Genomic DNA, 12,634 nt, shown 5'->3' on the forward strand with positions numbered 1-12,634 from the left:
TTGAAACATGCTGGGAATGTTCCCCCTGCGGCTCATCATCCAAAGCAGTCTTATTCATGGGGGGGGGGGGACGGGCATCTTTTGCAAGAGATAATTTGTGTGGAGAGGAAGTCAAGAAGGAAATGGTGAACGACACTGCAATTCTGCACCTAAGGGGCCACTCAGAAGAAGTAAGCCCTATTGAGTTTGGTGGGACTTACTCCCAAGGAAGTGTATATAGGGTTGCTGTCTAACACTCTTATTCCTAGTTAGACACACATAGACACACATACATTCACCTGCACACACTGTGTGAATACAATGGAGCACCCTTCTTCCTGTCCCACAAAGAACTGAAAAGCAGAGGTGACATGCTGACATTCCTGCCTTTTATATTCTGGGGGAAAGCATGAGAAGGTAAAGGCACAGTCTTAGATGTTTGAATGTAGATTCATTTTACCAGAAATAACCAACTGATAAGGTGCAATAATTATTTTGCAATGCCTTTATCCAAGCTATTCATCTCCGCAGCCAAGGAGGCAGGCATCTCTTTTGTCAGGCTCCAGTGACTGTGCAGTGAACATTTCACCGACTGGGGCTGCAGTTCATATTTTCAGTTCTTTAAAGTGAGTTATGGTGAAGAAACCATTTTCAGCTCATACATTCTCCACCCCCCTGAGCTAAAAGAGAAATACCAGGAATGTGGGGGGCAGGGAGGCAGTGGCGGTAGTGTAGTTTGTGACTGACAGCTGTAGCTTCAGGCCAGAAAATTATTTTACCAGGTTTCTGCCATTCTTTAACTTCAAGTATGGCTTTGTGTGACTGATTAACCATGTTTACATGGATACTTAGTGCTGACAGCTTCTACCCAGCTGATCTTGAGATACAGAGAGGAATGATCTGGTGTAACTCTTAAATAATATGTTCTGACCAATAAACATCTGTATCAAGCATATCATAGAATCACAGAATTGTAGAGTTGGAAGGTACCCCGAGGGTCATCTAGTTCAACCCACTGCAATGCATGTGGTCCCCCATCCAGTTTGAAACCCTACCCAACCCTGCTTAGCTTTGCAAATTTGCTAGCAAAGCTGCACCTGAATTGTTGCCCCTGCCTCAACAAAACTGCATTTGTTTGGCATGTTTTGGCTTGACCCTGGGTAGCTCTAAGTCATGCCTCTCATAATGTCATCATGTCATGTTAGATTTGATATGATAAGAGAGATGTGGTTGGTTGAAAAAGGCTTTAATGAGGAAGAATTGTGCCAGCCAGCTATTTATTTACTTGCATTTCTTTCCCACCTTTCTCCCATCATGGAATTCAAGGCAGTGTATATGTGGTTTTTCGGCAATTTCCCATCCAGGCATTGAGCAGACTTAGACATGCCTAGCTTCAGCAAGCTGCTGTCCTCGTGTGCCTAGCTACGGAAGCTGAGGAACCTCCTTGGGTGTCTGGGTGAGGTAGTAGCAGGGCAGCTAAACAGAGTAAGAAAAGTATCTTGCGCCCAAACCTGAAACTAGCCTCAATGTACTCAATACCATTTCCCCCAAACTCAACTGCTATGTTGGTTCTCAACCCCAACAAGACACACATGATCACAAACTGAAGTTTTAGTTCTTTATTGATTTCACTTATTTCCCCAAACAACTGCTTGGGTGATATACTTCAAAACAACAGTAATAAAAAAAAAAAACTTTTGACAAACATTGGTTCAATAATTTAAGTTGAAATGTCATGGGATAGTTGGGGTGTATTATATGTTTTTTGTGATTGAGTGAGTTCACCCAAAGTTACATCTAAGGCAAAAAGCAGTGGATTGGGAACTCTAGGAGACATAAGAGGCAACTCTTAGGGGCTAAGGTCCCATTGGCTCCTCCAATAAAATATTTGAGCCCCTCCCCCAAGTTGATGGGCATTGCCATTCAAATGGTGCGCACACACTGTGTCTTGTGATTGATTGTGAGGGGCAGGGCTTACCTGGGCCCCTCCAATATTTTTTTGAAGTTGGCACCCCTGCTAGAAGATCATACTCTTAAGTCAGGACATGTCTATTTTATGATACCCATTTGATACTTTGCATTGCATCCAACGGAGCACTAAGTGAATCTTCTGTCAGCACAAGGATTTTTGTGAGTGTTTTCCTCCTCCCCATGCACACCCCCTAGATCTGTTCTAGGGTTTCCGCCAAGCCTCTGGGGGAGAAGAGGGGGGAAAGACCTACTGTGCAAGCAGTGATGCTTGTGCTGATGGAACATTTTAGTTGAATGCCACCTTTGGTGGTTCCCTGCTTCTCTGCTTTTGCCATTTGACAACACAGCAGCCTCTCAGTCCAGGCTCCAATGAGGCTAGCCAGTGCTTGGAGGTGTCCCTCCCCCCTTCAGGGACTGCTGTTTCCTCCAGGAATGGGAGGGAGCACAAAGGTCTCTGTGTAGTGCTGGCTGCTTGTGGACCACGATCTCCCAGAGATCCTCTGGAACCTGCTTCTCCTCTGGAAGTAGCCGCCGCTGCTGTTAAAGGATCGCTGCCTGTTCCTCAAGTACTCTTTGTAGTTTTTGGTCAGCAAGGTGTAGAGGAAAGGGTTGATGCAGCTGTTGCTGTAAGTCAGGCACGTGGTCAGGTAGTTGATGTTCCTGGTGGCGTTATGAGACACTGGGAGGGGGTCGATATATTGGGAGAGGAGGTGCCATATCCAGAAAGGCAGGAAGCAGGCCCAGAAGACCAGCACGATAGTGAAGATCAAGTACAGCACTTTTTGGTTGGGCAGCCTCTTGGTCTCTTTCAGAGAAGTCGTTTGGGACACCCAGTAAGTCCTTGCCAGCCGGATGTAAAGATACCCGATAACAACCCCGGGACCCACAATGCTGGTACAGAAGAGGATGGTGATGTAGATCTTGTAGGACAATTTGCTCCAGGTAGGGAGGCAGATGTTCTTGTCCTCTCTTACAAGCTGGATCATGATGAGCATCGGGAGGGTGAGGAGCAGAGACACAACCCAGATGATGACGGCAATGCCTTTCCGGTAGCTCTTGGACCTTTTCACAGTGTCCAGGGGCTTCAGCACTGCCAGGTATCTCTCTGTGCTCATCACCATCAAGGTGAAGATACTGGTGTGCATGGTGAGGAAATCCAAGCTGAAAAGGATCCGGCACCCAGCTTCTCCAAAATACCATCCCCTGGTGAAATATGTCCCGACAATGAAAGGGATGGTGAGAAGGTAGAGTAGGTCTGCTAGGGCAAGGTTGATGATGTAGATGTACATAGAGGCAGAGTATCTCAGATAGTGGCACATCACCACCAAGGTGTAGATGTTGCCTGTCACTCCAATAACGCACATGATGGAGAGGATAGTCCCGATGGTGCAGGTGGCTATGAAGTCCTCTGTGGAGGCCCCATCCCAGGTTGTATTGTAGGAAATGTTGGGGTTGCTTCTGAGTAGGTTGCCCTTATCTGTGCCCACCCTCACTGTTGAGGAGACTGTGTCTTCCATCCTCTTAAATGATCTAACTCAGCAGCGCATGAACAGTGGAAAGTGAGTTCTTCTCAACTGGGTATTCCGGACACCATAAGGAGGGCAGAGCAGGCTTCATTTTTCAGCTGTTATCGCTTGTGCCGAAGCAGAGGCAGCTTCCCCAAAGTTTACACCAAGTGGTTTATTCTAGAGAAAGGACATGAAGAAACAGTGTTAGGGTAGGGAGAATCACAGAACGGGAGGGCTGCAAAGGTGGAAGTTTCAACTACAGTCTAGATTGTGAGTCTGGATAAGCGACAGGGTTGCAAACTGGCAGGCAACCTGAGTTTCATTAGCTAGTTAGGAATTTGGCCCCTTCTCATTCTGATTTTCTGAACAGCTAGTCCAACTCTCTGCATTCGTAGAATGAGAGATTTGCTACCTTAGATACCTTAGATGCCTTAGGTGCCACCAGCAGATTACAGACATGTGCACTGTCCAAGGTGCCCTATAGCAGGGGTGGCTCCCCCTGAGCAAATGTTTTTGGTCCTCCTAGACCCAAGCAACTTTTATGGTGATGGCAAGAGGGAAAGCATTATAATAAACATGGCTCACTGTTCTCTCCTGGAGCACCCTCTGCTCATCAGACCCTCATCAATTGTATTTATATGTTGTGATCTTTGGATGAAGAGTAGTATACAAATTTTAATAATAATAGTAATGCTACTACTAATAATGGGACGCGGGTGGTGCTGTGGTCTAAACCACAGAGCCTGGGGCTTGCCGATCAAAAGGTTGGTGGTTCGAATCCCTGCGACGGGGTGAGCTCTCGTTGCTCGGTCCCTGCTCCTGCCCACCTAGCAGTTTGGAAGCATGTCAAAGTGCAAGTAGATAAATAGGTACCGCTCTGGCGGGAAGGTAAACGGCGTTTCCGTGCACTGCTCTGGTTCGCCAGAAGCAGCTTAGTCATGCTGGCCACATGACCCAGAAGCGGTACTGCCTCAGCCAGTAAAGTGAGATGAGCGCCACAACCCCAGAGTTGTCCACGACTGGACTTAGTGGTCAGGGGTCCCTTTACCTTTACCTTACTACTAATAATAATGCAATCAGCAGAGAGGGGGGATTTGTGTCCCCATCAGCTGAGAGGAGGGGGCTTATTGTCTCCTCCCCAGACGACAAATGATTGATCTGATGAGCTGGTAGGGGATGATTTGCCTCCCCATTAGAGTGCTGTGCTAGACAGAGAGATTTAAATCTCTCCACTCACCCCAGGATTATTATTATTTTTTCCTCCTTAGCCCAGCACTGCAGTGGGGATGGAAACCAACCCACTGGTCATCAGGCCAGTCATTTGATGAGGCGGGTGAGAACCCTTTCTTCTGTTAATCTGCACAGATCAGCTGAGGAGGGGGAACGTGTGTGTGTGTGTGTGTGTGTGTGTGTGTGTGTGTCTTTTGTCAAACGGGTATACATGTGCACATGCAAGAATGTGGGATAGTCACACCTACTGCTGGCATTCAGACTCCAGAGTGTTGGCCAAGGATGAATGCAACTCTTGCAAAAAACCAGCAACAACATAAGGCAACCACCCTGGCTCTATAGACGAAGAATACATTTTACTAAATTGAACCCCAACAGCCTTTGGTAAACTGTTCACATTCTTTAATAATGAACCACCAGTAATGAATTGTATTTCTATGTGGCTAAAGAAATGGCCACATGATTCAGCCTCCATTTTTAATGAGCCCAGGCTGACTTCCAGGCTTGTCATCAGGTGGCAATTGCAGGCATGCTGCTACTCAGTGGTTCGTCTTGGCATAACATTCTCATGTTGAACCATCATTTATAAGACAGGCACATTTTCGAAACCTATGTGTACTGATTTGTTTTCTATCTTTTTTAAAAAATAGAAGACATTGGTTGGAACCCAGTCAAGAGTTTCTGATGCTTTGGCTGGTAATGGCGCACTGGCAGAAGTGTGCAACTGGGGTTCTCACTGCCAGTTTCCTACAACTCAACCTCCACAGTCTTCTCTTAAAGCCCTCTCAGCAAGAGTCCCTCATCTCACCTTGTGGCAAAGAATTTCACCAATTTGTTGCACACTGTATGAAGTTGATTTGTGGGATTGGCTACTGCCACAAAGTTGGGTGATGGTTTCAGAAGGGTGTCAAAGTGACAAACGCTAGAAAAAGAGGTCTTGTCAGCCTCAAGAATCAGACGGGCTGCTCAGAAGAACAGCAGGGGAGGGCCATTGCCATGTGGCCATCAGCTTTGGCATGGTGGGGAGCAGGATGTTAGATGAGAATATACCAGTGATCTTGTCCAGCGAAAGTGATTTCCATGTTCACCCCGAACAGCAGAGGTCTTCTGTGGGCACATTTGGAATTTTGAGATGGTGTAAGGTGGACTCACAAAATGAATGCTGCAGGACATGGTATAGCACAAAAGTGGATGCCATGTGGGGCAGGATGCAACATCAGATGGCTGCTGTGGGTGGCATTAATGGCTGTCACACCTGAAAGAGCAGGAAAATAAAAAATGCCATTGGCATGCCCTCCCTCATCACCTGCCCCCTATCTATAGGCAGCACGGAAAGGCACCTATACCATCTGCCACCACTCACAGAGAGAAGCTCTTTGCACCTTGCTTCTTTCCAGAAGAGATGAGCTGTTTGGTGCCCAATCCTGGCAACCTATGAAATGTGAGCGTGTTTAAGGGTGGAGGGGTGTTTGATGTAGGAGATGCTCAGCCAGTGCAAACAGGCAATGAGCAGGAAGAGGAAAGAGGCTGCTATGCATTGTGGATTTCTGAAGGCATATTTATTGAGCCCTTTCACATAGGAATTACCAGAAGAAACATACCATGTACAATTGACACCAAGTCATTTCTGCAACTGCATAGTTGGATTTTTGTGGGGAGCCACTGCGACCACAGCAATTTAGCACAGAGAGAACACGTCACCAGTGCAAACCATGTTTCCCACCATGATCTTGTACATCGGGGGGGGGGACCTGCGGCCCACCAGATGTTGATCGATTCCAACTCCCATGATCCCTGACCACTGGCCATCATCAGTGGAGTCCAACCACATCTGGAGAGACACAGGTTCCCCATCCTGGTTGTACATAAATGGGACAAGGTTGCTTGGAGAAAGAAAGGATTTTAAAATTGTGTGACCTCACCCTAAGTTCACATTTAGGTCCAGTTCACATAAATGTAGGCAATAATAAGTGATTTTTTAAATGGTCTGTACTGCCCGATGTTTGTTTTTGCATTTCTTAACAATGTTTCCTGAGAAGGCTGAAAGCGGGTCACAAAAATATAGAATCATGCATGAAGTTTTGACAGACCTCCAAGACAAATTCGCTCCTCCCCACACTCTCTACTGATTTGCAGGGGGGGGAGGGGCACCATTAATATATTTTGTTAATATTTCTGAGGAACAAATGATAACAAAGTCCTTTCAGGCTTTTGCCATGAAGGAAAATATCTGTGCTGGAGACAGCAGGTGTTGAAAGTGTCACCAGCCTGGCTTGAGCACAGATCTGCTGCCCAGCACCCAGCACAATTCCTTATGTTACAAAGCAATGTGACACAGCAGGGGGCATTTTTGTCCAGACTCGGTAAAGGGTAACATTTTAAACTGAGGCTTGGTTCTTAACAGACGTGGAAGGAGGGATTCAAATTATCTTGGAACCACACACTTCTAAAGTTCCTCTATCCTTAAGACAAACAGTTCAGTCTTCATCAAAGAACAGGTCTGTGAGGCACTTCAGGCAAATTAGATCAATGCATTCATAGACAAAAAGACTGAGACCCCCCGTTTGCTTTGATGCATATAGTACTACTCCAAGGATTCAGGCAGCCTAGTCCTATGCCTTTTACCTGTAATATAGCCCCACTTTGTATTCAACTTGCAGCTTTGACAAAATGCAAATAGCATTGGTTGGTGAGCTATTATCAGTATCATAGCAGGTATGGAAGGGAGATGTAACTGTTTCCTCCCCTGCTGCAGTACTGAGGAAAATCCTTCTTCTGAAACTGGTATTTGTTTTGATGGTGAAATATCCCATTGGAGTCAAATTCCGCACGCGCGCGCGCACACACACACACACACACACACACACACGCTGCACATTCAATAATAACACTTCTAATTTGACCCAAGATATCAGCCCTAGTTTAGAAGTGGCACAAAGATGCTACTTCTAAAGTACCGTATTTTTTGCTCTATAAGACTCACTTTTTCCCTCCTAAAAAGTAAGGGGAAATGTGTGTGCGTCTTAAGGAGTGAATGCAGGCTGTGCAGCTATCCCAGAAGCCAGAACAGCAAGAGGGATAGCTGCTTTCACAGCGTGGCGATCCCTCTTGCTGTTCTGGCTTCTGAGATTCAGAATATTTTTTTTCTTGTTTTCCTCCTCCAAAAACTAGGTGCATCTTGTGGTCTGGTGCATCTTATAGAGCGAAAAATACGGTACATCTTGATGTGTGCTCAGTTTGGAAACAGGCTAAAAACACCCAGATGACAACGTACCTTCCTAACAATGAGAAAACACAAAAGATGCTCCTGAGCTGAGGGTAAGAAGAAGAAAAAAAGACACAATTTTCATCAGCATGTCAAAAATGAGGTGCAGGCACACACAAGCACATACATACCATGTTTGCATTTTGATATCAACTGCCAATGCATAATGCAGCCTTCGGAGGCATTAAGAAATAAAAACTATCCTTCCTGACCTTCAGCTACATCTTACATCTCAAGTGACCAGCACACACATTTCAAGGAGTTGCCCCAGAAAGATACATAAATCCCATCCAGAAATGGAAATTCCAGATCCAAACCTGACTTCTGTGAAATTCCAGCTGATGAAGTTTCTTCTTGCGTGAGTGGAGTAAATAAATAATGGGTAGCTTGGTGAAAATGTCTCCAGAGGATCTTCCTAGACACGAGTAAACGGTGCAAAACCCAGTGCTCAGAGCATCTGGGATGACTGTGTGAAAGAGAGCGAGAGAGCGAGAAACCTCACTAAGTATGTTTGAAATGTGTGCCCTCCCAATCCTTGCATTCACTTATGCCTGCTATTTATGCTGCTACCCGTGACGCTCAACATTGTTGGACTGCAACTGCAGCAGGCGAGCTAGCCGGAATCCTCTCTCATTTTTTTTTTTTTAAAGAAGCAGCATTTCAAAAACCAAAGCTGGTTGCTAGCCCAAGAGACAGCAAGCCATGCATTGCACATCAGGACTGTTTCTTCCTGACTGAAAGGGCTACTTATATACTCCTTGAAACATTCTTAGCCTTTCCCCAAACAGATCTCTGTGTAGGGAGGGGAGGGGATCCAATATTCTTTGCAGAAGCTTGGGAATAAAAAAAAAACAGGTCTGGAGTTTGTGTAAGAAAGGGTTAAATCCTTCTGGGGAAGGTGCCAGCGGGAGACTTGGCATTGAGATTTAATTCCAAAAGGGAGCTGTGAATTTGTTTGGGTTGGAGGATTTATTGACAGCTGATCTACTACTCGGGTATCATAAGTGACACCTTTAAGACATGCTGTCCTGATGATAATAAACAGCTGTCCAACTTGTTTAGGGCTCTCTGCTAATTTCTCTTTCGACTTGGGATGACTGTGGCAAACTAAAGGGAAAAAGATGAGCGGACTGATTTGAAAACGAAAACTTTTTAGGACTGGGAGAAGCTGCTTAATGAAGATGGGAAAAAAAGGAGCTGAACGCAGGTAGGGGCTGCAGATGCCGGGTCAAATCACTTGTTCCCATTCCTCTCCTTCAAGAAGCATTCATTGTTGACAGAATCATTCTCTGTTGGACCCTTTCCTGGAAGGTGGAAGGTGGAACCTCTCCTTATACTGCCTCATTTTAAATTATTAAGCTTTGGAGCCTCTCAGAGTGCAGAGCCCAAATTTTCACAATAGTGCACTTTTCTGTAAAACTTATTTGTGGACTGATTAATAATGATCATGTTCAGATGTGGAGGTGTGTTATACTGGTGTGAGGATACACATGGCATGACATAACAGTGACCGATATAAGAATGGTGCTCTTTTTTCACAAAGCATCAAATTTATACTATATTATTGACTAATGCAAAATGATAATTTTCAAATATTGCGGAATGTGTGGTATTGCAAATCTGTACATACAAATATGCAGCCAATTTAAATAATTCTTTTCTTTGAGAATGGTATAGCAAACAGTGAGTAATATACAACACAAGATATGAAGGCAATTCATAAAACCCTTCGGAACACCAGGGTAGTTGTGAAAAACCCTACAGTTGTACTTTATAGAAATGTTCAACAATATACACATCTGCACAAATATTTGAAATTGTATGTCTCTTAGCTACATTTAATATTTCACACGTTTGTAGAAATGAAGTGGCACTTTGGGCACATGTTAAAAAGCTACAAGGGAGCAGTTCATGGCAAGTGTGGGGAGCATCTGCGAGGGTTGTTGACAGGGGCTTGTATAGTCCATCATCTTTCTGAATCCAGCCCCAGCTTGCTCTGAAAGGAAGGGCAGGCTTGGACTCTATAGCTCTTGGGCAAAGTTAGTTGGTTCGGCTAAGAAATTGGTTGATTTGTGGGTTAGCACAACAAACTGTTGAGCCAGTCTCTTGGTTGCATCCATTGTTGCCTCACTTCAGTCTTATTGTTAACACATCTTCATAATCCAGGGCTGCCATATTTCAAACAGTGAAAATCTGGACAGAAAAGTTGTTGAGCTTTTTGGGCAAAATCTCTAAAAAAAGAATGCTGTTTTTGAGCTATTTTTATGGAAAAACGGCAAAAATGACATTGCCGACACTGCCAAGTCATAATCTAAATTATCAACCTATGTGTGTCAGTATTAATACAGTGTGGTGTGAAGCAGAGTGGTAACTTAATGCTTTGTGCTTTGTATTGTATATAGTAACTAAGCCCTGTTAAGGTGCAACTTGGTATTTCCTTTATTGCCCACCTGAGTCCCAAAAAGAGCCCCATGGCAAGACCATCCTGAAATTGGAGTTGCCTCAATGAGCCTTGACTCTTTCTTCCATGTTCTGCTCAGTTCCTAGGTTCTCTTTTTCCTTTTCATCTCACTGCCTCCAATTGGGAACACTGCACAGGTCTTCTATTCACTCATTTTGATCTGGTCTGTTGGTCTTCAGTGCTTAAGGCCTTTTCATTTTAACTTACCCTTGAATCTGTTGGGTACATTAATTAGAGAACTATATGTGAGCAGGGGTGGGGGGGATTTAAACTTCAGCACAGCCATTAATTTATAGAGCAGCCTGAAGACATCTGTAAGAGGGAGTGTTAGCAGTGGCTTATGACTATTGATGTGTCACAAGCATTTAGTTCTTAGGAGAAGTACTGAATATTATTATACAAGTGTTATAATTTGTGGCAGGGGGAGGAAAGCTGACAGAAAGTACATTTAAAAGCACCGGGCATCACCAGCAGAGGCTGATCTTTTCAAATCTATACATACCTTTTAAAGCCAAATAGAGTTAACTGCATTCTGAGTGGGTAACTGAGATGTAATAAGAATACGGGCTTAAACTGGTGGGAGGAAGAGCTAGTTTAAATATGGGAAATAGTTTGCTAACAAATCTGGACTAGAAGAAGTATTTTATGGTTTATTTTGTGTGGCTTTCTAACATTTGTTACAGGCAGCAAAGCCAAAAAATAAAACATTAATTAGCAACAAAATATCAGTAGTAGAGGCACTTTCACCAGTATAGCCATCCAACAGGGATAGCTTTGGGTAGATAGCCTTGAATTTGTGCAATGGTCATAGACTGGCCTTTTAATCTCCCTCATCCCTCTTGCTACAGCATCATCATTTTGCCTTGGCCATGTCATTCTGCTTCCTCAACACCCTTTTCCTTCCTGTACATGCTTGGATCTTGATTAACACTGGGCACGGTTGTCATGATGGTGCAAGAGCTGCTCGCTCATTAATGTGTGAGATTCACCTGGAAAGAGATGTAATCCCTTGCCTGCTTAGCTCTGATCCGAAGCTTAAGCCAGCATTTGCAAACCACTCATAGATTGCTTCACTGTGCTTCAGTAGAACCAAATTATGCCAGGCTAATAAGTCTTTTCATCAAAGCTCTCCTGTAGTCTTTGCAGCAGAAGCAAACTTGTCATTGCTGCTGTTGGCATGCCAAGGGGAAGGGGAAAGGTATGCGATAACATGATTGCTACACTGCCCTCTTTTGAGCTGAAGGCATCTCACCTGCTCGTATGTTTTGTATGTAATAAACTGTGGAGTGTTGCTAAAAAGAGGAAAAGGGGGTCTCCAAGCACCTTCCTTGCCTAACCACTACAAACCATTCTCAGACCTGTTAGGATTTCTGAGTCCTTAGCCCATAGCAGAGATTTTTTTTAGTATTAGGAGGGGTAAAAAGTGTTTCTGTGTCCACATGTGTGTTTCAAACTACACTGGTACCTCTGGTTAAGTACTTAATTCATTCCAGAGGTCCGTTCTTAACCTGAAACTGTTCTTAACCTGAAGCACTACTTTAGCTAATGGGGCCTCTTGCTGCTGCCGCACCGCCAGAGCCCGATTTCTGTTCTTATCCTGAAGCAAAGTTCTTAACGTGAAGCACTATTTCTAGGTTAGCGGAGTGTGTAACCTGAAGCGTCTGTAACCTGAAGCATATGTAACCTGAGGTACCACTGTATATGAAACTGATATTGTGAAATAGAAGATTGGTTTTATGTGTTAGCAGAAATTGCAGTGGTTGGTTCTAGTTACTTGGTTTCCTTCCTTGCTGGCTTAAAAATCACCCTACAGCTCCATTCCCATTGTTTCAAAGTAATATAGCAACAAGGGAAGATGCCTTATTCAAAGTCGGGCAATTGGTCAATCTCGCTCAATATAATCTACACAGGCTGCTGCTGGTTTTCTCCAGGATTTCACACAGCGTTACCTCTCAGTCCTACCTAGAGATGCCAGGGGATTGAACCACGCAGATGTTCTACCGCTAAGCTATGGCAGGAACCCCTTTGCAGAAGATATGGTAGCAAGACAACCAGAAGATGGCAGCTTCAATGATGCAGAAAGGCATCAGCTTCACTGCCAGTTTCAGATGTATCTGCAGCACTTTGGCCAGCCTACATTGGGCAGGCTGATGCTTCAATTGCATAGCAACCATGAATCAGTTCTAAAACAACAACAACAACATGGGGAGGACAGCACCA

General features: G+C 44.5%; 1 protein-coding gene across 3 annotated transcripts; it reads right to left on the bottom strand.

The window, feature by feature from the left end:
* Positions 1-1,583: 1,583 nt before the first annotated feature.
* LOC308579979 (urotensin-2 receptor-like) lies at positions 1,584-8,682 on the bottom strand. 3 transcript variants are annotated; one of them, XM_081181081.1, is made up of 2 exons: positions 8,456-8,682; positions 1,584-3,635 (listed from the first exon to the last, which is right to left on the bottom strand). In XM_081181081.1, exon 2 carries the CDS (start codon positions 3,465-3,467, stop codon positions 2,358-2,360), a length of 1,110 nt encoding a protein of 369 aa, XP_081037207.1. In that variant the 5' UTR covers positions 3,468-3,635; positions 8,456-8,682; the 3' UTR covers positions 1,584-2,357. The 3 variants fall into 3 exon arrangements, with proteins under 3 accessions (XP_081037207.1, XP_081037206.1, XP_081037208.1); XM_081181080.1 differs by having other exon boundaries at positions 8,271-8,682; XM_081181082.1 differs by lacking the exon at positions 8,456-8,682 and adding an exon at positions 8,085-8,240.
* Between the last annotated feature and the right edge of the window lie 3,952 nt (positions 8,683-12,634).

This window comes from Podarcis bocagei (genome assembly GCF_964188305.1).
Source record: "Podarcis bocagei genome assembly, chromosome: 2".
Classification (NCBI taxonomy): Eukaryota; Metazoa; Chordata; class Lepidosauria; order Squamata; family Lacertidae; genus Podarcis; species Podarcis bocagei.